Source organism: Mustela lutreola, chromosome 8 (genome assembly GCF_030435805.1).
Source record: "Mustela lutreola isolate mMusLut2 chromosome 8, mMusLut2.pri, whole genome shotgun sequence".
NCBI lineage: Eukaryota > Metazoa > Chordata > Mammalia > Carnivora > Mustelidae > Mustela > Mustela lutreola.
Window position 1 is genome coordinate 131,440,413 of NC_081297.1, and position 22,472 is coordinate 131,462,884.

At 38.3% G+C, this 22,472-nt stretch overlaps 1 protein-coding gene across 6 annotated transcripts in view; it reads left to right on the top strand.

Annotated features, from left to right (window-relative positions):
• The window catches only part of ANO4 (anoctamin 4), a 469,407-nt gene that overhangs the window by 345,560 nt on the left and 101,375 nt on the right, over positions 1–22,472 (top strand). For all 6 annotated transcript variants that reach the window (XM_059186643.1, XM_059186644.1, XM_059186645.1 and 3 more), the window contains one exon: positions 2,647–2,753. In XM_059186643.1, the coding sequence (XP_059042626.1) occupies positions 2,647–2,753 (107 nt within the window). The remainder of the gene's footprint in view (positions 1–2,646; positions 2,754–22,472) is intronic.

Below are 22,472 nucleotides of genomic sequence, written 5' to 3' on the forward strand. Positions count from 1 at the left end.
TCAAAGTCTTAAGGGGGAAGGAGGGGTAATGTTAGAACTTAAAGCTGCATTAAATGGTTTTATCCCTCCTTCTCTTATTGTAGCACCACATTACTTTTCAGAGGGAGGCCCAGGGGCTCAAGGAAGACCCTTAGAGGGAGATGTGCCCTGAGCTGAGGCTCAAAGAATTTGTGGAAACAAGGCAAGTATTCCAGACAGAGCAACTCTTGGGCTGATCTCAAGGAGAGTCAGCCTCCAGGAGTCAGGAAGTTTTAGCACAGGGAGACAGGTGAGTGGAGTGGGTAAGAGGGCAATCTCTGCAGTCAGACTGCCCGAGTTGAAATCCTGGCTCTCCTCCTTAGTTGAGTAACTTCGGGGGCATCACTCACCTCTGATTCTTCACCTGTAAGATGGAGCTATAAAATACTATGCCCTGTGTTATTGCAAGGATTTAATGGGTTAATAAATCTGGGGTGCTTAGAATAGTGCCTGGCACGTGCCCTATATATTTGTTCCCACTGTAGAATCTCCAGGCTCCAGGTACAACCTAGATATAAGAAAGAGGAAAACAAAATTTTGAAGCTCATCTGCAGTGCTTATTATAGAGAATGATTACATGAGCTCACAAAAGGTAATGTGGTGCTATAAAAGGAGAAGAAAGCAGAAAACCATTTAATGGAGGAGGGACATGGGCTTTTAGGCCAGAATTGTCCTGTCAAGCATAGTCATACTTATCATCTTTCAGTTATCATCTGGTATTGTGAGTCAAAAATAGACTTTTTGATTTGTCTCTCTTTTTTAATGGCACCTTTATTTGGTATTAAAGTGGAATGGTCTGTCTTAAATAAGGTGAAAAAGTAGAGAAGGATAAAATAAAAGGAACTGCATTCAGTGTAACTTTTGGTTTTCTTCTCTCCTTCTTTGGTGCAATAAAATGTTTTCAGAAAACCCTAAAGAAAATACCAGCTAAGCTCTGCAGCTTCCTCATTCACCCACATATCATTTATCTCTCATCTACCAAGTCAAATTACTTTTTCTGAGAATAGTTTTCTATAACAGAATCCTAGGGAAGTAAAAGAGGAAAATACTTCTCAGGGAACCAACTCATGTGATTTACATTTTATTTTCACATTCTCTGGACTTTATCCCCTTTTTATGTTATCTCAAACTCACATTCCCAGCTTGTTCCCAAACCAGATCCCATGCCCGGATGTCTACTCTGGGTCAGTTTTCTCTCTTCCACCTGGCATTTAAACAACTCTTAGGAATCTATCTTCTTGAAGAAAAACCTTTAAACGCAATTTCCCTAATATGAATCCCAATGGCCCTCACTTACTGCTATTCAAAAATATATACCTGTATTTGTATGAGCCACTCACTAGATACTGGGGCTATAGAAATTAGTATGATGCAGCCTTTGGTCCTGAAGGAGTTCAGTTTTGTGTGGTATCCAGACGTGCAAAGGGAGGTTGATTCTGCCATCTCTTCCATACAATCATGTTCACTTCCTTTATGGTTTGTCTTTCCTATTAGACTGTAAGCCTCTTAAGAACAAAGATTTTGTGTCTTGTATACTACTGTGTAACCAGTACCCTAGACAGAGCCCTCAATAAACATTTGCTGAATGACTGAGTGGATGAATGAATGAAAAGAAGTGAAAATACAGAATAATTGATAAATCAATGTACTCACAAGATAAGAAGTAGCACAGAGGAGGGCATACTGAATTATTTGTGGGAAAGGAGTGGAGTTGGAGTGGTGAGGAGACCTGTTGGGGGAGGTGGTTTCTGAGCTGGGTTTTGAAGGCAGTGGCTTGCACATTGATAATCCTTGCACAGTGTCCCCACTCTTAGGAGGTACCTCATAAAAATTTGCTGAGTTAATAAAGTCCACAATTTATGAAGCAATTATACTTAGAGTATGTCTAATATTATACCGTTAAACACATTCCTGGGAAGGGAAAACATGGCCTCTTCATGCTGGATGTTGTGGTCCTGGAAGCTCGGTCACCTAAAACCTCTTAGTTCTCAGTAGGGTAGGGGTATCCACTGGAGAGCCCAGTGTCTTGGTGTGTGTGTATGAGCTTTGTGAGAAACTTTAGAGGTTGGGTCATCCACTAGCTGATAAAGAAAGCAACTTCAAGTATATGCTTTAGGAAAGGAGTCCCATTCAGCAAGGAACATGGGAAAGGAACAGACAGAGGCCCTGAGCTAGACCAGAGCTTATTACCTAATTTTCATATTCACCATCCAAATCAGTTTCACATCTTAAAATTTCTTAAAAAAAAAACCAGGTGGTTATGACATGGAGGGGGTGGAGGTGGGAGATGAGAGGAGATAAAAACAAAATATATTTTTATTTGAATATATCTAATGACCTTATTGAGGAAAATTTTTATTTTATTTTATGGTTTTTAAATTGTATTTAACTCCAGCTCCTTCCTGGCACAATTATGTTAATGCTCAGGAGACTTAAGATCCCAAACTACTGAGGAATGTGAACCTCCTGCCCCTGGTGTGCTCTCTGGGCTCTCTCATGCTGTTCCAGACCTACCCTTTCTGTGATCGATTGAAGACACCTCTGTATGAGTAACACCACATTACGTCAAAGATTAGATTCAGCACCTACAATTAACCTTCAGCTTGTGTTTTTAATATGTGTGTGCAGCTTCATCATACACAACAAAGACACTTTCTTCAACAACGCCACGAGAAGTAGAATCGTACATCATATTTTACAAAGAATAAAGTATGAAGAAGGAAAAAACAAAATTGGTAAGTAGTTTATTAGTATAACAAGCTATATCTAATTTCTGGAATGACAGAATTTTTTTTCTTGGACTTTTTAAAGTTTATATCAATTCTAGAACTGTTCATCATTTATAAAATCTCTCCTCCCTTGGTGGGTAGCTCACAAGGTGTAAAAATCTTAATACCATCCTTAGATCTCTTTAAAATAGCATGTTACCTCATTTGCCTAAGATCATGGAGAAATTCTCTCAGTTCCAACAAATATTTATGGAACTTTCATTGTGTGCAAGGCACTGGGCTGGATGTTGGGGAGATGGGCATGGTTCTCTCCCGGGGCGCATATTCAAGAAGGTGAAAGCTTACAATAAACAAATAAGTAAATACGGTGAATAACAAGGTAAAAACTGAAATGGTGGGTTCAAGTTGAAATGAAGTGGTCAGGGGGAGCTTCATTGAGAAGCCAGGGTTTGAACTGAGACCTGATGAGAAGAAGGGATTGATGTAGGAAGATGGTGGTGGCAGGGGGATGGGGAGTTCTATGCAAGTGCAGAGATGAGCTGTCACACATAAATAAATTCTCCAAATAATCACCTTCGCCATTAAACAGCTTTTATAATGCACATATATGTATTTTTATTTAACTTGTTATTTAACTTGTTAAAGTTCAGCATAATTAATATACAATGTTATATTAGCTTCAGGTGTACAATATAGGAATTCAACAGTTCTGTACACAATGCTCATCCTGATAAGTGTACCTTAATCCCCTTCACATATTTCACCAACTCTCACCTCTGGTAAAAATGAGTCTGTTCTCTTTAGTTAAGAGTTTATCTTTTGGTTTATCTCTTTTATTCATTGTTTTGTTTCTTATATTCTACAGAGTAGTGAAATCACATGCTATTTGTCTTTTTCTAACTGACTCATTTCACTCAGCATTCCATTTTCTAGATCCATCCATGTTGTTACAAATGGCAAAATTTCATTCTTTTCTATGGCTGAGTAATAGTCTATTGTGTGTGGGGGATGGATGTATACCACATGTGTATACCACATCTTTACCCATTCATCTATTTGTGGACACTAAATTTATATTTGGAGGATTTTTATGAGAAACTTTCCATATTACCAAATTGTCTCCATTTTTTTATTAACATATAATGTATTATTGGCCCCAGGGGTACAGGTCTGTGAATCATCAGGCTTATACATTCCACAGCACTCACCATACATAGCACATACCTTCCCCAATTCCCATAACCCAACCACCCTATCCCTACCTCCCCATCCCCCAGCAACCTTCAGTTTTTTCATGAGATTAATGGTCTCTTATGGTTTGTCTTCCTCCAGATCCCATCTTGTTTTATTTTTTCCCTTCTTACCCACCATGACTCCCCGCCATGCCTCTCAAATTCCTTATATCAGAGCGATGATATGATAATTTTCTTTCTCTGATTGACTTATTTCACCTAGCACAATACTCTCTAGTTCTATCCATATCATTGCAAATGGCAAGATTTCATTTCCTTTGATGGTTGCATAGTATTCCATTGTGTGTATATATACCACAGCTTCTTTATCCATTCATCTGTTGATTGACATCTAGGTTCTTTCCATAGTTTGGCTATTGTGGACGTGGCTGGTATAAACATTTGGGTGCAAATGTCCCTTCAGATCACTACATTTATATCTTTGGGGCAAATACCCAGTAGTGTGATTGCAGGGTCATAGGGTAGCTCTATTTTCAACTTTTTGAGGAACCTCCATGCTGTTTTCCAGAGTGGCTGCACCAGCTTGCATTCCTACCAACAGTGTAGGAGGATTCCCCTTTCTCCACATCCTTGCCAACATCTGTCATTTCCTGACTCGTTAATTTTAGACATTCATATTGTGTAAGGTGGTATCTCACTGTACTTCTGATTTATATTTCCCTGATGCCAAGTGATGTTGAACAAGTTTTCATCTGTCTGTTGGCCATTTGGATGTATTCTTTGTCAAAATGTCTGTTCATGTCTTCTGTCAATTTCTTGATTGGATTATTTGTTCTTTGGTTGCTGATTTTAATAAGTTCTTTATACATTTTGGATACTAGCCCTTTATCTGATATGTCATTTGCAAATATCTTTTCCCATTATGTCAGTAATCTTTTGGTTTTGTTGACTATTTCCTTTGCTGTACAAAACCTTTTGATCTTGATGAAGTCCCAATAGTTCATTTTTGCCCTTGCTTCCCTTGCCTTTGGCGATGCTTCTAGAAAGAAGTTGCTGTGGCTGAGGTCAAATAGGTTGCTGCCTGTGTTCTCTTCAAGGATTTTGATGGATCCCTGTCTCACATTGAGGTCTTTCATCCATTTTGAGTCTATTTTTGTGTGTGGTGTAAGGAAATGGTCCAGTTTCATTCTTCTACATGTGGCCGTCCAATTTTCCCAACACCATTTGTTGAAGAGACTCTCTTTTTTCCACCAGACATTCTTTCCTGCTATATTGAAGATTAGTTGACCAAAGAGTTAAGGGTCCATTTGTGGGCTCTCTGTTCTGTTCCATTGATCTATGTGTCTGTTTTTGTGCCAGGACCATACTATTTTGATGATTACAGCTTTGTAATAGAGCTTGAAGTCTGGAATTGTGATGTCACTAACTTTGGCTTTCTTTTTAACATCCCTCTAGCTATTCATGGTCTTTTTTGGTCCCAAATGAATTTTCGGATGATTTGTTCCATTTCTTTGAATAAAGTTGATGGTATTTTGATAGGGATTGTGTTAAATGTGTAGATTGCTCTAGGTAACATAGACATTTTCACATTTGTTCTTCTAATCCATGAGCATGGATTGTTTTTCCATTTCTTTGTGTCTTCCTCAATTTCTTTCATGAGTACTTCAAAGTTTTCTGAGTTCATATTCTTTGCCTCTTTGTTTACGTTTATTCCTCAGTATCTTATGATTTGGGGTGCAATTGTAAATGGGATCGACTCTTGAATTTCTCTTTCTTCTGTCTTGCTTTTGGTGTAGAGAAGTGCAACTGATTTCTGTGCATTGATTTTTATATCCTGACATTTTACTGAATTCCTGTATGAGTTCTAGCAGTTTTGGAGTGGAGCCTTTGGGTTTTCCTCATAAAGTATCATATCATCTGCAAAGAGTCAGAGTTTGACTTCTTCTTTGCCTATTCAGATACATTTAATTTCTTTTTGTTCTCTGATTGCTGAGGCTAGGACTTGTAGTATAATGTTGAATAGTAGTGGTAATAGTGAACATCCCTTCCATCTTCCTGACCTTGGGGGAAAAACTCTCAGTTTTTCTCAGAGAATGATATTCGCTGTGGGTTTTTCATAGATGGCTTTGGTGATATTGAGGTATGTACACTCTATCCCTACACTTTGTTGAGTTTTGATCAAGAAAGGATGCTGTACTTTGTCGAATGTTTTTTCAGCATCTATTGAGAGTATCAAATGGTTCTTGTTTTATCTTTTATTAATGTACTGTATCACATTCATTGATTTGTGGATGTTGAACCAACCTTGCAGCCCTGGAATAAATCCCACTTTATCTTGGTGAATAATCCTTTCAATGTACTGTTTGATATTATTGACTAGTATTTTGGTGAGAATTTTTACACCTGTGTTCATCAAGGATATTAGTCTGTAATTCTCTTTTTTTTTCTTTTTCTTTTTTCTGTTTTTTTTTTTTTTAATTTTTTATTCTTCATAAACATATATTTTTATCCCCAGGGGTACAGGTCTGTGAATCACCATGTTTACACACTTCACAGCACTCACCAAAGCACATACCCTCCCCAATGTCCATAATCCCACCCCCTTCTCCCAAACCCCCTCCCCCCAGCAACCCTCAGTTTGTTTTGTGAGATTAAGAGTCACTTATGGTTTGTCTCCCTCCCAATCCCATCTTGTTTCATTGATTCTTCTCCTACCCACTTAAGCCCCCATGTTGCATCACCACTTCCTCATATCAGGGAGATCATATGATAGTTGTCTTTCTCTGCTTGACTTATTTTGCTAAGCATGATACGCTCTCGTTCCATCCATGTTGTCGCAAATGGCAAGATTTCATTTCTTTTGATGGCTGCATAGTATTCCATTGTGTATATATACCACATCTTCTTGATCCATTCATCTGTTGATGGACATCTAGGTTCTTTCCATAGTTTGGCTATTGTGGACATTGCTGCTATAAACATTCGGGTGCATGTGCCCCTTTGGATCACTACGTTTGTATCTTTAGGGTAAATACCCAATAGTGCAATTGCTGGGTCATAGGGCAGTTCTATTTTCAACAATTTGAGGAACCTCCATGCTGTTTTCCAGAGTGGCTGCACCAGCTTGCATTCCCACCAACAGTGTAGGAGGGTTCCCCTTTCTCCGCATCCTTGCCAGCATCTGTCATTTCCTGACTTGTTGATTTTAGCCATTCTGACTGGTGTGAGGTGATATCTCATTGTGGTTTTGATTTGTATTTCCCTGATGCCGAGTGATATGGAGCACTTTTTCATGTGTCTGTTGGCCATCTGGATGTCTTCTTTGCAGAAATGTTTGTTCATGTCCTCTGCCCATTTCTTGATTGGATTATTTGTTCTTTGGGTGTTGAGTTTGCTAAGTTCTTTATAGATTCTGGACACTAGTCCTTTATCTGATATGTCGTTTGCAAATATCTTCTCCCATTCTGTCAGTTGTCTTTTGATTTTGTTAACTGTTTCCTTTGCTGTGCAAAAGCTTTTGATCTGGATGAAATCCCAATAGTTCATTTTTGCCCTTGCTTCCCTTGCCTTTGGCGTTGTTCCTAGGAAGATGTTGCTGCGGCTGAGGTCGAAGAGGTTGCTGCCTGTGTTCTCCTCAAGGATTTTGATAGATTCCTTTCACACATTGAGGTCCTTCATCCATTTTGAGTCTATTTTTGTGTGTGGTGTAAGGAAATGGTCCAATTTCATTTTTCTGCATGTGGCTGTCCAATTTTCCCAGCACCATTTATTGAAGAGGCTGTCTTTTTTCCATTGGACATTCTTTCCTGCTTTGTTAAAGATGAGTTGACCATAGAGTTGAGGGTCTATTTCTGGGCTCTCTATTCTGTTCCATTGATATATGTGTCTGTTTTTGTGCCAGTACCATGTTGTCTTGATGATGACAGCTTTGTAATAGAGCTTGAAGTCCAGAATTGTGATGCCACCAACATTGGCTTTCTTTTTCAATATCCATTTGGCTATTCGAGGTCTTTTCTCATTCCATATAAATTTTAGAATTATTTGTTCCATTTCTTTGAAAAAGATGGATGGTACTTTGATAGGAATTGCATTAAATGTGTAGATTGCTTTAGGTAGCATAGACATTTTCACAATATTTATTCTTCCAATCCAGGAGCAGGGAACATTTTTCCATTTCTTTGTGTCTTCCTCAATTTCTTTCATGAGTACTTTATAGTTTTCTGAGTATAGATTCTGTGTCTCTTTGGTTAGGTTTATTCCTAGGTATCTTATGGTTTGGGATGCAATTGTAAATGGGATTGACTCCTTAATTTCTCTTTTTTCTGTCTTGCTGTTGGTGTAGAGAAATGCAACTGATTTCTGTGCATTGATTTTATATCCTGACACTTTACTGAATTCCTGTATAAGTTCTAGCAGTTTTGGAGTGGAGTCTTTTGGGTTTTCCACATACAGTATCATATCATCTGCGAAGAGTGATAATTTGACTTCTTCTTTGCCGATTTGGATGCCTTTAATTTCCTTTTGTTGTCTGATTGCTGAGGCTAGGAACTCTAGTACTATGTTGAATAGCAGTGGTGATAATGGACATCCCTGCCGTGTTCCTGACCTTAGCGGAAAAGCTTTCAGTTTTTCTCCATTGAGAATGATATTTGCGGTGGGTTTTTCATAGATGGCTTTGATGATATTGAGGTATGGGCCCTCTATCCCTACACTTTGAAGCATTTTGATCAGGAAGGGATGCTGTACTTTGTCAAATGCTTTTTCAGCATCTATTGAGAGTATCATATGGTTCTTGTTCTTTCTTTTATTGATGTGTTGTATCACATTGACTGATTTGCGGATGTTGAACCAACCTTGCAGCCCTGGAATAAATCCCACGTGGTCGTGGTGAATAATCCTTTTAATGTACTGTTGAATCATATTGGCTAGTATTTTGTTGAGTATTTTCGCATCTGTGTTCATCAAGGATGTTGGTCTATAGCTCTCTTTTTTGATGGGATCCTTGTCTGGTTTTGGGATCAAGGTGATGCTGGCCTCATAAAATGAGTTTGGAAGTTTTCCTTCCATTTCTATTTTTTGGAACAGTTTCAGGAGAAAAGGAATTAGTTCTTCTTTAAATGTTTGGTAGAATTCCCCCGGGAAGCCGTCTGGTCCTGGGCTTTTGTTTGTTTGGAGATTTTTAATGACTGTTTCAATCTCCTTACTGGTTATGGGTCTGTTCAGGCTTTGTACTTCTTCCTGGCTCAGTTGTGGTAGTTTATATGTTTCTAGGAATGCATTCATTTCTTCCAGATTGTCAAATTTGTTGGCGTAGAGTTGCTCATAGTATGTTCTTATAATAGTTTGTATTTCTTTGGTGTTAGTTGTGATCTCTCCTCTTTCATTCATGATTTTATTTATTTGGGTCCTTTCTCTTTTCTTTTTGATAAGTCTGGCCAGGGGTTTATCAATTTTATTAATTCTTTCAAAGAACCAGCTCCTAGTTTCGTTGATTTGTTCTATTGTTTTTTTGGTTTCTATTTCATTGATTTCTGCTCTGATCTTTATGATTTCTCTTCTCCTGCTGGGCTTAGGGTTTCTTTCTTGTTCTTTCTCCAGCTCCTTTAGGTGTAGGGTTAGGTTGTGTACCTGAGACCTGTCTTGTTTCTTGAGAAAGGCTTGTACCGCTATATATTTTCCTCTCAGGACTGCCTTTGTTGTGTCCCACAGATTTTGAACCGTTGTATTTTCATTATCATTTGTTTCCATGATTTTTTTCAATTCTTCTTTAATTTCCCGGTTGACCCATTCATTCTTTAGAAGGATGCTGATTAGTCTCCATGTATTTGGGTTCTTTTCAAACTTCCTTTTGTGGTTGAGTTCTAGCTTTAGAGCATTGTGGCCTCAAAATATGCAGGGAATGATCCCAATCTTTTGATACCGGTTGAGTCCTGATTTAGGACCGAGGATGTGATCTATTCTGGAGAATGTTCCATGTGCACTAGAGAAGAATGTGTATTCTGTTGCTTTGGGATGAAATGTTCTAAATATATCTGTGATGTCCATCTGGTCCAGTGTGTCGTTTAAGGCCTTTATTTCCTTGCTGATCTTTTGCTTGGATGATCTGTCCATTTCAGTGAGGGGAGTGTTAAAGTCCCCTACTATTATTGTATTATTGTTGATGTGTTTCTTTGATTTTGTTATTAATTGGTTTATATAGTTGGCTGCTCCCACGTTGGGGGCATAGATATTTAAAATTGTTAAATCTTCTTGTTGGAAAGACCCTTTGAGTATGATATAGTGTCCTTCCTCATCTCTTATTATAGTCTTTGGCTTAAAATCTAATTGATCTGATATAAGGATTGCCACTCCCACTTTCTTCTGATGTCCATTAGCATGGTAAATTCTTTTCCACCCCCTCACTTTAAATCTGGAGGTGTCTTCAGGCTTAAAATGAGTTTCTTGGAGGCAACATATAGATGGGTTTTGTTTTTTTATCCATTCTGATACCCTGTGTCTTTTGACAGGGGCATTTAGCCCATTCACATTCAGGGTAACAATTGAGAGATATGAATTTAGTGCCATTGTATTGCCTGTAAGGTGACTGTTACTGTATATGGTCTCTGTTCCTTTCTGATCTACCATTTGTAGGCTCTCTCTTTGCTTAGAGGACCCCTTTCAAGATTTCCTGTAGAGCTGGTTTGGTGTTTGCAAATTCTTTCAGTTTTTGTTTGTCCTGGAAACTTTTAATCTCTCCTTCTATTTTCAATAATAGCCTAGCTGGATATAGTATTCTTGGCTGCATGTTTTTCTCGTTTAGTGCTCTGAAAATATCATGCCAGCTCTTTCTGGCCTGCCAGGTCTCTGTGGATAAGTCAGCTGCCAATCTAATATTTTTACCATTGTATGTTACAGACTTCTTTTCCCGGGCTGCTTTCAGGATTTTCTCTTTGTCACTGAGACTTGTAAATTTTACTATTAGGTGACGGGTTGTGGGCCTATTCTTATTGATTTTGAGGGGCATTCTCTGAACCTCCTGAATTTTGATGCTCGTTCCCTTTGCCATATTGGGGAAATTCTCCCCAATAATTCTCTCCAGTATACCTTCTGCTCCCCTCTCTCTTTCTTCTTCTTCTGGAACCCCAATTATTCTAATGTTGTTTCGTCTTATGGTGTCACTTATCTCTCGAATTCTCCCCTCGTGGTCCAGTAGCTGTTTGTCCCTCTTTTGCTCAGCTTCTTTACTCTCTGTCATTTGGTCTTCTATATCACTAATTCTTTCTTCTGCCTCATTTATCCTAGCAGTGAGAGCCTCCATTTTTTATTGCATCTAATTAATAGCTTTTTTTAATTTCAACTTGGTTAGATTTTAGTTCTTTTATTTCTCCAGAAAGGGCTTTTATATCTCTCGAGAGGGTTTCTCTAATATCTTCCATGCCTTTTTCGAGCCCGATAGAACCTTGAGAATTGTCATTCTGAACTCTAGATCTGACATATTACCAATGTCTGTATTGATTAGGTCCCTAGCCTTCAGTACTGCCTCTTGTTCTTTTTTCTGTGTTGAATTTTTCAATCTTGTCATTTTGTCCAGATAAGAGTATATGAAGGAGGAAGTGAAATACTAAAAGGGTGGCAACAACCCCAGGAAAATATGCTTTAACCAAATTAGAAGAGATCCCAAATCGTGAGGGGGGAGAAAGGGGATAAAAAGAGGTTCAAAAAGGAAGAAAGAAAAAAAAAGTAAAAAGAAAAGAAAAGAATTAAAAAAAAGAAAACAAATAAAAATATTAAAAAGAATATATATATATATATATATATATATATATTTATTGGATAAACTAGTTAAAAAATGTTAAAAAAGAAAAAGGGAAAAGTTAAAAAAAAATTACCAGAAGGCGAGAAAAAAAAAACAAAAAATGAAAAAGAAAAAAATCAAATTAACTGCAAGACTAAAAAAATCACAGCGAAAAAGCCATGGGTTCCGTGCTTTGCTTTCTCCTCCTCTGGAATTCTGCTGCTCTCCTTGGTATTGAAACCGCACTCCTTGGTAGGTGAACTTGGTCTCGGCTGGATTTCTTGTTGATCTTCTGGGGGAGGGGCCTGTTGTAGTGATTCTCAAGTGTCCTTGCCCCAGGCAGAATTGTACCGCCCTTATCAGGGGCCGGGATGAGTATTCCGCTCGGGTTTGCTTTCAGGAGCTTTTGTTCCCTGAGCGCTTTCCGTAGAGTTCCAGAGGACGGGAATACAAATGGCGGCCTCCTGGTCTCCGGCCCGGAGGAGCTGAGAGCCCAGGGCCCCACTCCTCAGTGCGCCCTCAGAGACAGCGCCCAGTTACTCCCGTCTGCCTGACCTCCGGCCGCGCTCCGAGCTCACTTAGCCTGCGACCGGTTCAAGGTAACCCCAAGCTGCGAGCTTACTGTCGGCTCTGTCTCTGTAGCCGGCTTTCCCGTTCCAATACCCGCAAGCTCTGCGACACTCAGACACCCCCGATCCTTCTGTGACCCTGCAGGACCTGAGGCCACGCTGATCCCCGTGGGCTTCACCCTGGTTTAGCCTCTGGAGCAATGTCCCTCAGCGGAACAGACTTTTAAAAGTCCTGATTTTGTGCGCGGTTGCTCCACCGCTTGCCAGGAGCCGGCCAGTCCCCCCAGGGTCTATCTTCCCGTCGCTTTGGATTCACTTCTCTGCCGGTCCTACCTTTCAGAAAGTGGTTGTTTTTCTGTTTCCAGAATTGCTGTTCTTCTTCTCTTCGATCTGCGATGGATATTTAGGTGTTTGCAATCTTTAGATAAGCTATCTAGCTGATCTCCGTCTAGCTGAAGTAGTCTCAGCCTGCTACTTCTCCGCCATCTTGACTCTGCCCCCCTGTAATTCTCTTTTTTGATGGGGTCTTTGTCTGCCTTTCAGATCAAGGTAATGCTGGCCTCATAAAACGAGTTTGGCAGTTTTCCTTCCATTTCTTTCTTTCTTTCTTTTTCTTTTTTTTTTTGGGGGGGGGGGCAACAGTTTCAGGAAAATCGGTATTAGTTCTTTACATGCTTGGTAGAATCCCCCTGGGAAGCTGCCTGGCCATGGGCTCTTATTTGTTGGGAGATTTTTGATGACTGCTTCAATCTCCTTACTGGTTATGGGTATGTCGGGTTTTCTATTTCTTCCCGGTTCAGTTTTGGTAGTTTATACGTATCCAGGAATGCATCCATTTCTTCCACATTGTCACATTTGCTGGTGTATAGTTGCTCATAGTATGTTCTTATAATTGTTTGTATTTCTTTGGCATTGTTTGTGATCTCTCCTCTTTCATTCATGATTTTATTAATTTGGGTCCTTTCTCTTTTCTTTTTGATAAGTCTGGGCAGGGGTTTATCAATCTTATTAATTCTTTCAAAGAAGCAGCTCCTAGTTTTGTTGATTTGTTCTACTGTTCTACTGTTCTTTTGGTTTCTGTTTCATTGATTTCTGCTCTGATCTTTATGATTTCTCTTCTCCTGCTGGATTTAGGCTTTCTTTGCTGTTCTTTCTCCAGCTCCTTTAGGTGTAGGGTTAGGTTGTGTACTTGAGACCTTTCTTGTTTTCTCTAAAAATGTTTTTGCTGTATTGTATTGTATTGCTATGTACTTTCCTCTCAGGACTGCCTTTGCTGTGTCCCACGGATTTTGAATAGTTGTGTTTTCATTTTCATTTGTTTCTATGAATTTTTTCAATTGTTCTTTAATTTCCTGTTGACCCATTCATTCTTTGGTAGGATGCTCTTTAGCCTCCATGTATTTGAGTTATTTCCAACTTTCCTCTTGTCATTGAGTTCTAGCTTCAGAGCACTGTGGTCTGAAAATATGCAGGGAATGATCCCAATCTTTTGGTACTGATTGAGACCTGATTTGTGACCCAGGATGAGATCAGTTCTGGAGAATGTTCCATGTGCATTAGAGAAGAATGTGTATTCTGTTGTTTTGGGATGGAATGTTCTGAATATATCTGTGATGTTCATCTGGTCCAGTGTGTCATTTAAGACCTTTATTTCCATGTGATCTTTTGCTTAGATGATGTGTGTATTTCAGTAAAAGGGGTGTTAAAGTCCTCTACTATTATTGTATTATTGTCAATGTATTTCTTTAATTTTGTTATTAATTGGTCTATATAATTGGCTGCTCCCATGTTAGGGGCATAGATCTTCTAGTTGGACAGACCCTTTGAGTATGATATAGTGTCTTTCCTCATCTCTTATTATAGTCTTTGGCATAAAATCTAATTGATCTGATATAAGGATTGCCACCCCAGCTTTCATTTGATGTCCATTAGCATGGTGAATTGTTTTCCCTCCCCTCACTTTAAATCTGGAGGTGTCTTTGGGTCTAAAATAAGTTTCCTGTAGACAGCATATTGATGGGTCTTGTTTTTTATCCATTCTGATACCCTGTCTTTTGATTGGGTTATTTAGCCCATTTACATTCAGGGTAACTATTTTAAGATAAGAATTGAGTGCCATTGTATTGCCTGTATGTGGTAACTATTACGGTATATTGTTTCTGTTCCTTTCTGGTCTACTACTTTTAGGCTCTCTCTGCTTAGGACCCATTTCAATATTTCCCGTAGGGATTGTTTGGTGTTTGTAAATTTTTAGAAATTCTTTTAATTTTTGTTTGTCCTGGAAGGTTTTTATCTCTCCTTCTATTTTCAGTGACAGCCTAGCTATTTGTGGCTTTTTCTTGTTAACTGCTCAGAATATATCATGCCAGTCTTTCTGGCCTGCCAGGTCTGTGGATAAGTCTGCTGCCAATCTAATATTTCTACTTTTGTATGTTACAGACCTCTTATCCCAAGCTGCTTTCAGGATTTTCTCTTTGTCACTATGACTTGTAAGTTTTACTATTCGATGACAGGTTGTAGACCTATTTTTGTTGATTTTGAGGGGGGTTCTCTGTTTCTCCTGGATTTTAATGTTTGTTCCTTCACCAAATTAGGGAAATTTTCTACTATATTTTACTCCAATATACCTTCTGCTTCTTCTGTCTTTCTTCTTCTCCTTGGACCCCAATTATTCTAATATTATTTCATCTTATGGTATCACTTATCTCTCGAATCCTCTCCTTGTAGTCCAATAGTTCTTTGTCTTTCTTTTGCTCAGCTTCTTTATTCTCCATCATTTGGTCTTCTATACCACTAATTCTCTCTTTTGCCTCATTTGTCTTTGCAGTAAGAGCCTCCATTTTTTATTGCATCTGATTAATAGCTTTTTTAATTTCAACTTGGTTAGATTTTAGTTATTATTTCTCCAGAAAGGAATTCTCTAGTACCCTCCATGCTTTTTTCAAGCCAAACTAGTACCTTGAGAATTGTCATTCTCAACTCTAGTTCTGACATCTTGCATCTTGTCCATATTGATTAGGACCCTACCCGTCAGTACTGCTTGTTTTATTTTTTGTTTTGTTTTGTTTTGTTTTTGTGGTGAGCTTTTCTGCCTTGTCATTTTATCCAGATAAGAACAGATGAATGAGAAAACAAAATACTAAAAGTGTAGCAATGACCCTAGAAAAATATACACTAAGCAAATCAGAAGAGACCTAAAACTCAGGGAGAAGAAAGGAGAAAAAGTTTTAAAAATGTATATGTATGTGTGTGTGTGTGTGTGTGTGTGTAAATCAGACTGGTGAGTAGAACAGAGCCACCTACTTGATTTTGGGTATATTTTGGTCTTTAGAAGGGACTAGCTCCCAAAAATTTAAAAGAAGAAAAACATATATATACACAAAAATAAGGGCAAGGACAATGAAAGGATAGAATGTGACTGTAAAGATGAAAATTTAAAAAGATTCTAAAGGAACTGATAAGAAGTTGGTTGAAAAAAGAAAAATAGAGGAAAGAATGTGATCAGGCTGGAGACTAGAACGAAGCTATGTGCTAGATTTAGAGTATATTTTGATCTTTTAGAAGAAATTGTATCCCAACATTTAAAAAAAAAAAATTCTGTATCTATACAAGAAATAAGGTTAAATACAATGAAGAAATAAAATACTACTAATACAGTGAGAATTTTTTAAAAATGTATTGATAAGATAAAATAGTTAAAAACATGAAAATAAGAAAGAAGAAAAAGTTTTTAAAATGGAATAGGAGAAAAATAAAATTTAAAAAATTTAACTTTGAAAGACTAAAGGATCATGGGGAAAAAGCCATGAATTCTAGGTGTTGCTTTCCCCTAGCTCTGGAGTTCAGCAGTTCACATTGATTGATGAACTTGGTCTTGGCTGGGTGTTTTTGATGATCTTTTGGGGGAGGAGCCTGTTGCAGTGATTCTCAAATGTCTTTGTCTGAGGTGGAATTGCACCACCCTTTCCAGGGGCCAGGCTAAGCAATCCGCTCAGGTTTGCTCTCAGTAGCTTTTGTTCCCTGAATGCTTTCTGTACAGCTTTGGAGGATGGGAATGAAAATCGTAGCCCCCCAATCTCTGGCCCTGTAGGAGCTGACTCAGGGCCCCAATCCTTAGCACACCCTCAGAGAAAAGCAGTCAATCCTTCCCATCTCCCTGGTCTCTGGCTGTCTCTGAGCTCACCCAGTCTGTGACCAAGCATTTCTATCTATGGTGCATGGACCTCTTTGGAGTCTCCAAACCTAACAGATTCCTGTAGCTCACTTCTGCGCTTCTCCTTCTGGAGGAGGAAGGACAGGGTCTCTCTGGATCTGCCACTTGTGGGGTCCCTGCTCAAAGAGCAGTGGGCCACCTGTGCCTGGGATCATGTTTTAAGGTAATCCCGAGCTGCGAGCTTCCATCTCAGCTCTGTCTCTGTAACTGGCTTCCCCACTCTAGTACCTGGGAGCTCTGCCACACTCAGGCACCCCTGGTCTTTCTGTGACCCCTCAGGTCCTGAGACCACACTGGGACCACAGTGTGGTTCCCTGCAAGGGCTCTAACCTCCACTTAGCCTTTGGAGTGACATCCCTCAGTAGAGTAAACTTCTAAAGGTTCTGATTTTTGTGCTCTGCTGCTCTCTCACTTGATGGGAGATAGCCCCTCCCATCATGGTCTATCTTCCCATTGCTTCAGATTCACTTCTGTGCATGTTCTACCTTCTGGAAAGCGGTCTATGTTCTGTTCCTAGAATTGCTGCTCTTCTTCTTTTCTATCTTCTTTTGAGTTTGTAAGTGTTTGGAATGGTTTGGTAACTATCTAGCTGAACTCCTGGATATCATCAGGAGACCTGATGATATTTAGGTCCCCTACTCCTCCACCATCTTGCTCCTCCTCCCAATTATCACTGTTATTAAACAAATTATCATATATCATGAGAATTCAGGTGGCTTTGTCCTTATCTCTGTCCAAATGAGACTTTTATCAATAGTTTTAATAATGACCTAGTCAGGAGACAAAAAGCATTCATAATTTTTACAGAGAGAGTTTAATATAAATATATTATTAAATATTATTTATAGTAATATAAAAACTATGGGAGAGGATTGGAGTAATCAGGAATTGGCTAGTAGAGGTTAAGGAGAACTCTAGGGAATAAAGAAATAGCAGATATTAGGGGAAGCTACCACTTCTAGCAAGACTCTCCTCACAAAGCTGAGACCTATATTCTGTTGGAAATAGTATAGCTGTGGTTTAGTAGTTGGCATAGCCAAGTTTTCTGAGGGTAGTGAGGGGAACTGACTAGAGGGCCGTAGATTCCAGGGAACCCATTCATTGGAAGGAGTTGCACCAACAACATTGCTCTGTGAAGCTGTTCAAGGAGACATCTGCCCTTGGAAAGGTCCCATGTGCTACTGACCACCATGCCCTGTAGGAAATTGATTCCATAGAAGCCATGTGTTGTAGAAGCATGCTGAGGGGAACATATTGGTACCAGGAAGACATACTTTTCCTGAAGGGTCTTTCCAGTGCCTTCTGCTGACAAATCTTAACATTGTACAAACTGGTAAAGGATAAATATTTGCAAGGTCTAGCTCCATTCTTGCAAAGAAGACAATGAAAGTGTACTTGGATCAAAGGGACAAATATATTGATAACTGGTACTTGGCCTAAACAGCCTGCCCATCAAGCTTTCAGGTGGGGTGGACTTTGAAAGAATGCATTAAATATGTTTGTCACTGGAGTCAGGAGCATAAAAGATCTCAGTGATCTGGAAATCTGAGCCAAATTCAACAAGATGACATTTAATAGTTTGTAAATGTAAAGTCCTACACTCGAATTCGGCAAAACAACTACCCTGGTACAGTGTGGGAGAAATGTTGCTCAACAACATCAGGAGAGGAGCAGACTTGAGAGGCTTAGTTGAATGCAAGCTCAGTGTGAGTCACTCATATGTGAAGCTGCTAAAACTACTTTGATCCCAAGCTGCATAAAATTAAAATATAATAGAGAGAAAATGATAGCTATCTAGTCCAAATATGGATACACCTGAAATAATATGTTCAGTGAGAGTTTATGTAGGTGGTATGGTAAAATGAGACCTGATTTAGATCCTTCTTAATATCAACGGAGTTGTAGATTGATGTATCTTCATATTCTCTGCATCAGTCACCCATCTTTGAGACCCATCCTCTCCATAAAATCCTCCATGACCATTCCAGCTTGAAGGAATTCTGCCCTCTTCCAGTGAATCCCTATGGCAATTACTTTTAGAGTTTATTTGATAGATAATCATAAATAACTATTATCTTGAATTCTTTATTTTTCATGTCATTATGAAAATTCTATCCTTAAAGAGAACTACTGTTAAGCTTTGATGTATTAAATAATTTAATATTACTTTAATTACTTTTTTCACATTTATCCCCCATTTGCCCATGTAATTTTAACAGACTTAGAGTATACTACACAAAATTTCAACATACCTTTTCCAGTTAATATTATATCATGAAAATGCTAAAAAAAAATGAGTGGAAGTGAAATGATTATGGCAGTAGCTATTCTCAATTATTTTATAAAATGCACGTTTATTAAAAAACAAAAGTGAAAATGAACTTTTGGGACTTCATCAAAATCAAAAGCTTCTGCACAGCAAAGGAAACAGTCAACAAAATAAAGAGACAATGCACGGAATGGGAGAAGATATTTGCAAATGACAGTACAGACAAAAGGTTGATATCCATGATCTATAAAGAACTCCTCAAACTCAACACACACAAAACAGACAATCATATCAAAAAATGGGCAGAAGATATGAACAGACACTTCTCCAATGAAGACATACAAATGGCTGTCAGACACATGAAAAAATGTTCATCATCACTAGCCATCAGGGAGATTCAAATTAAAACCACATTGAGGTACCACCTTACACTAGTTAGAATGGCCAAAATTAGCAATACAGGAAACAACATGTGTTGGAGAGGATGTGGAGAAAGGGGAACCCTCTTACACTGTTGGTGGGAATGCAAGTTGGTGCAGCCACTTTGAAAAACAGTGTGGAGATTCCTCAAGAAATTAAAAATAGAGCTTCCTAATGATCCTGCCATTGCACTCCTGGGTATTTACCCCAGAGATAGAGATGTAGTGAAAAGAAGGGCTATCCATACCCCAATGTTTATAGAGGCAATGGCCACGGTCACCAAACTATGGAAAGAACCAAGATGGCCTTCAACAGATGAATGGATAAGGAAGATGTGGTCCATATACACTATGGAGTATTATGCCTCCATCAGAAAGGATGAATACCCAACTTTTGTATCAACATGGATGGGACTGGAAGAGATTATGCTGAGTGAAATAAGTCAAGCAGAGAGTCAATTATCATATGGTTTCACTTATTTGTGGAGCATAACAAATAGCATGGAAGACAAGGGGAGATGGAGAGAAGGGAGTTGAGGGAAATTGAAAGGGGAGATGAACCATGAGAGACTATGGACTCTGAAAAACAATCTGAAGGTTTTGAAGGGGTGGGGGTGGGAGGTTGGGGGAACCAGGTGGTGGGTATTGGAGAGGGCACGGATTGCATGGAGCACTTGGTGTGGTGCAAAAACAATGAATACTGTTATGCTGAAAAGAAATAAAAAAATTTAAAAATAAAAGAATTTAAACAGGAGTATTATTGCAGGACTTTGATTATGTAGGGATGGAGTTTCTTAGTTGAACAGGGGTTTTCCAGAGACTAACCACATCACAAAGCATTACCATTTTGGGGTGGGTGGAAAAAGAAAAAGTGCCTTCACTAATATTGATGCTATAGTTTGTAGCACACCTCACAATTTATTATAACACACTAGTGTGTTGAGAATCTGCAGCTAAAAATCACTAGTTGGACAATAAGCTCCTTCATTGTAAATAAGTTGCCTAGTCATCATAGAGAGAGAGAGAGAGAATGTATCTTTGTTATCTATTCATCACTTCAGTGCTTTGAAAATTGGTAATGATGATCTGGAGTAGTATCTAATTAGAAATGGCCAATTACAGAGTAAATTACTAACTTAGGGTAAGGCATTACACTAAAAAAATATGGAGTAAAAACCACAAATGCTTGGTTTACCTGATGTTTCATAGTCATCTTTGGTTTCATAAATAAAAGAAATAAAATTTTAGAAGAAAATTTAATTTGTTGATAGAATAGTATTTATCTAATGTTATTTCCTACCTGAAACTCTTTCTGAAAGTGACATCTTCCACAAAACCAACATTTTTTAGAGAGAACACCGAAATACTGATTTGTAAATGTGACTTGTAAGGACATTTTGCTGGAGTATATACTACCACTATGTAAGTTTTCTGGATTCACTCTGAATCCATTACAAATGTGAAAATCAGACCTGTTGAAATCCACTTCCAAAATAGAGCAATTAATAGATCAATGTAGATTTATTTAATAATATAAGTGCATAAAATAAATTTTTAGATTGACTAGTATTTTCAAAATTGGTACTCAAGGGGGAAGTTTCGTGAAGTGGTAGACTTCAAATATTTACTTTCTCACTTTGCAGGACTTTCATAAATTATGATAAACTTACTGGGGTCACCATCAGAGTCTCTTATTAGGTTCCTGTGAATTCTGTTTCTTTCTAATATCTGAGATGTTTTAAAGTTTATTGACAAGTTATGTATATTTCTCAATAGAAACTCCAGGCTATGAGACCTTGCCACATAATCATTTATTCATTCATTACAATGGTATTTATCAAGGGCCTTCTGCATGCTAGACAGAATACAAAAGCTGTATAAGTATTTGCATTTCCAATGTTTTTCTTAGACATTTATTATTAATATCAATCATCTTAATACACATTACTGTATTACTGTGATTAAAAATACCTAAACAATGATTGACCCTGCATCAATAAAAAGTAAATCAATGCATGGTCCATTTCCCAGTGAGGTTAAGCCTCTGGACTCTAATCAGGGTCTAAAGCATAGGGAGCATTCCTCTATTAGGCACTTGAGAGACATCCTGCTAGTCATTGTCTTTGAGGTACATTTTAGGAAGCAGCATAATTCTTGATTTGAAAGACACTTTAAAGACCAACACATTCGATTTCCACTTTTGGCCAAGACAGAGAAATAGGCACAAGATTTACTCTCCCACCTGAGATAATCAAAGAAAAAACAGAAAGAAAGAAAGAAAAAAAAAAAAACTGCAGGAGACTATGCTTTTCAAGACACCGAATGTTGGGCAGTCAAGAATAGAGATCCCTGGGAGACAGAAAACAAATGAGGCGAGTGCTATGATTACATCAGCTTAACTACTTTGACATAGTTTCTAGATGGCAGCCCAAGGAGGAAGAACCCAGGCAGAACCCAGTAGATTCCTTGAATTGAGAAGTTGTTGCTAAGAGTCCAAAGAAACCAATCCAGTTTGAGTTCACAGAACAAAGCAATGAAAAGTAGAAAGTTTTGCCAAGAGAGAACCCTGAAGATCATCAGACCCCTTTAAGTATTTAGCAGAGTACTAATTATTGCCTATGTATTAGGAAACTACCCAAAGGCAGTGAAAGAACAGCCCCCAAAGGATTTCCAGTGAAATAGGAACACCTTATAGTTCACAGAGCATTAAACATAAATGTTCTAAAGATCCTAATCCAAAATTGAGAAGTTAATACATGGAGTAAAAAATCGATGCCTAAATTCTTTGCTGCCTACAAGAAACTTTAAAGATGCAAATGGATTAAAAGTAAAAGGTTCAAAGAAGTTATAACATGCTTAATCAAAATAAAGCTGAAGTAGCTATATTGATATCAGACATAATAGATTTCAGAACAAAGAATATTATCAGGGATAAAAGTAAATTCAGGGAATTTATCAGGAGGATAGAACAATCCCACAAGCCTGGAGTTTCAAACTACATGAAGCAAAACCTGACAGAACTGCAAAGAGAAATAGACAACTCCACAATTATAGTTGGATATTTAAATACTTCTTTGTCAGTAATTAATAGATTAAATAGAAAATCTGTAGGGGTTAGAAAACCTGAACAATATTATCAGTGAACATAACTGATCTTTTAGATCACTTCCCAAAACAGCAGAATACCTTTTTTTTTTTTTTTTAAATGCATATAGAACATAACCAAGATAGGCCATACTTGGGGACATAAAATAAGACTTAGTAGATCTAAAGGGATTCAAATCGTAC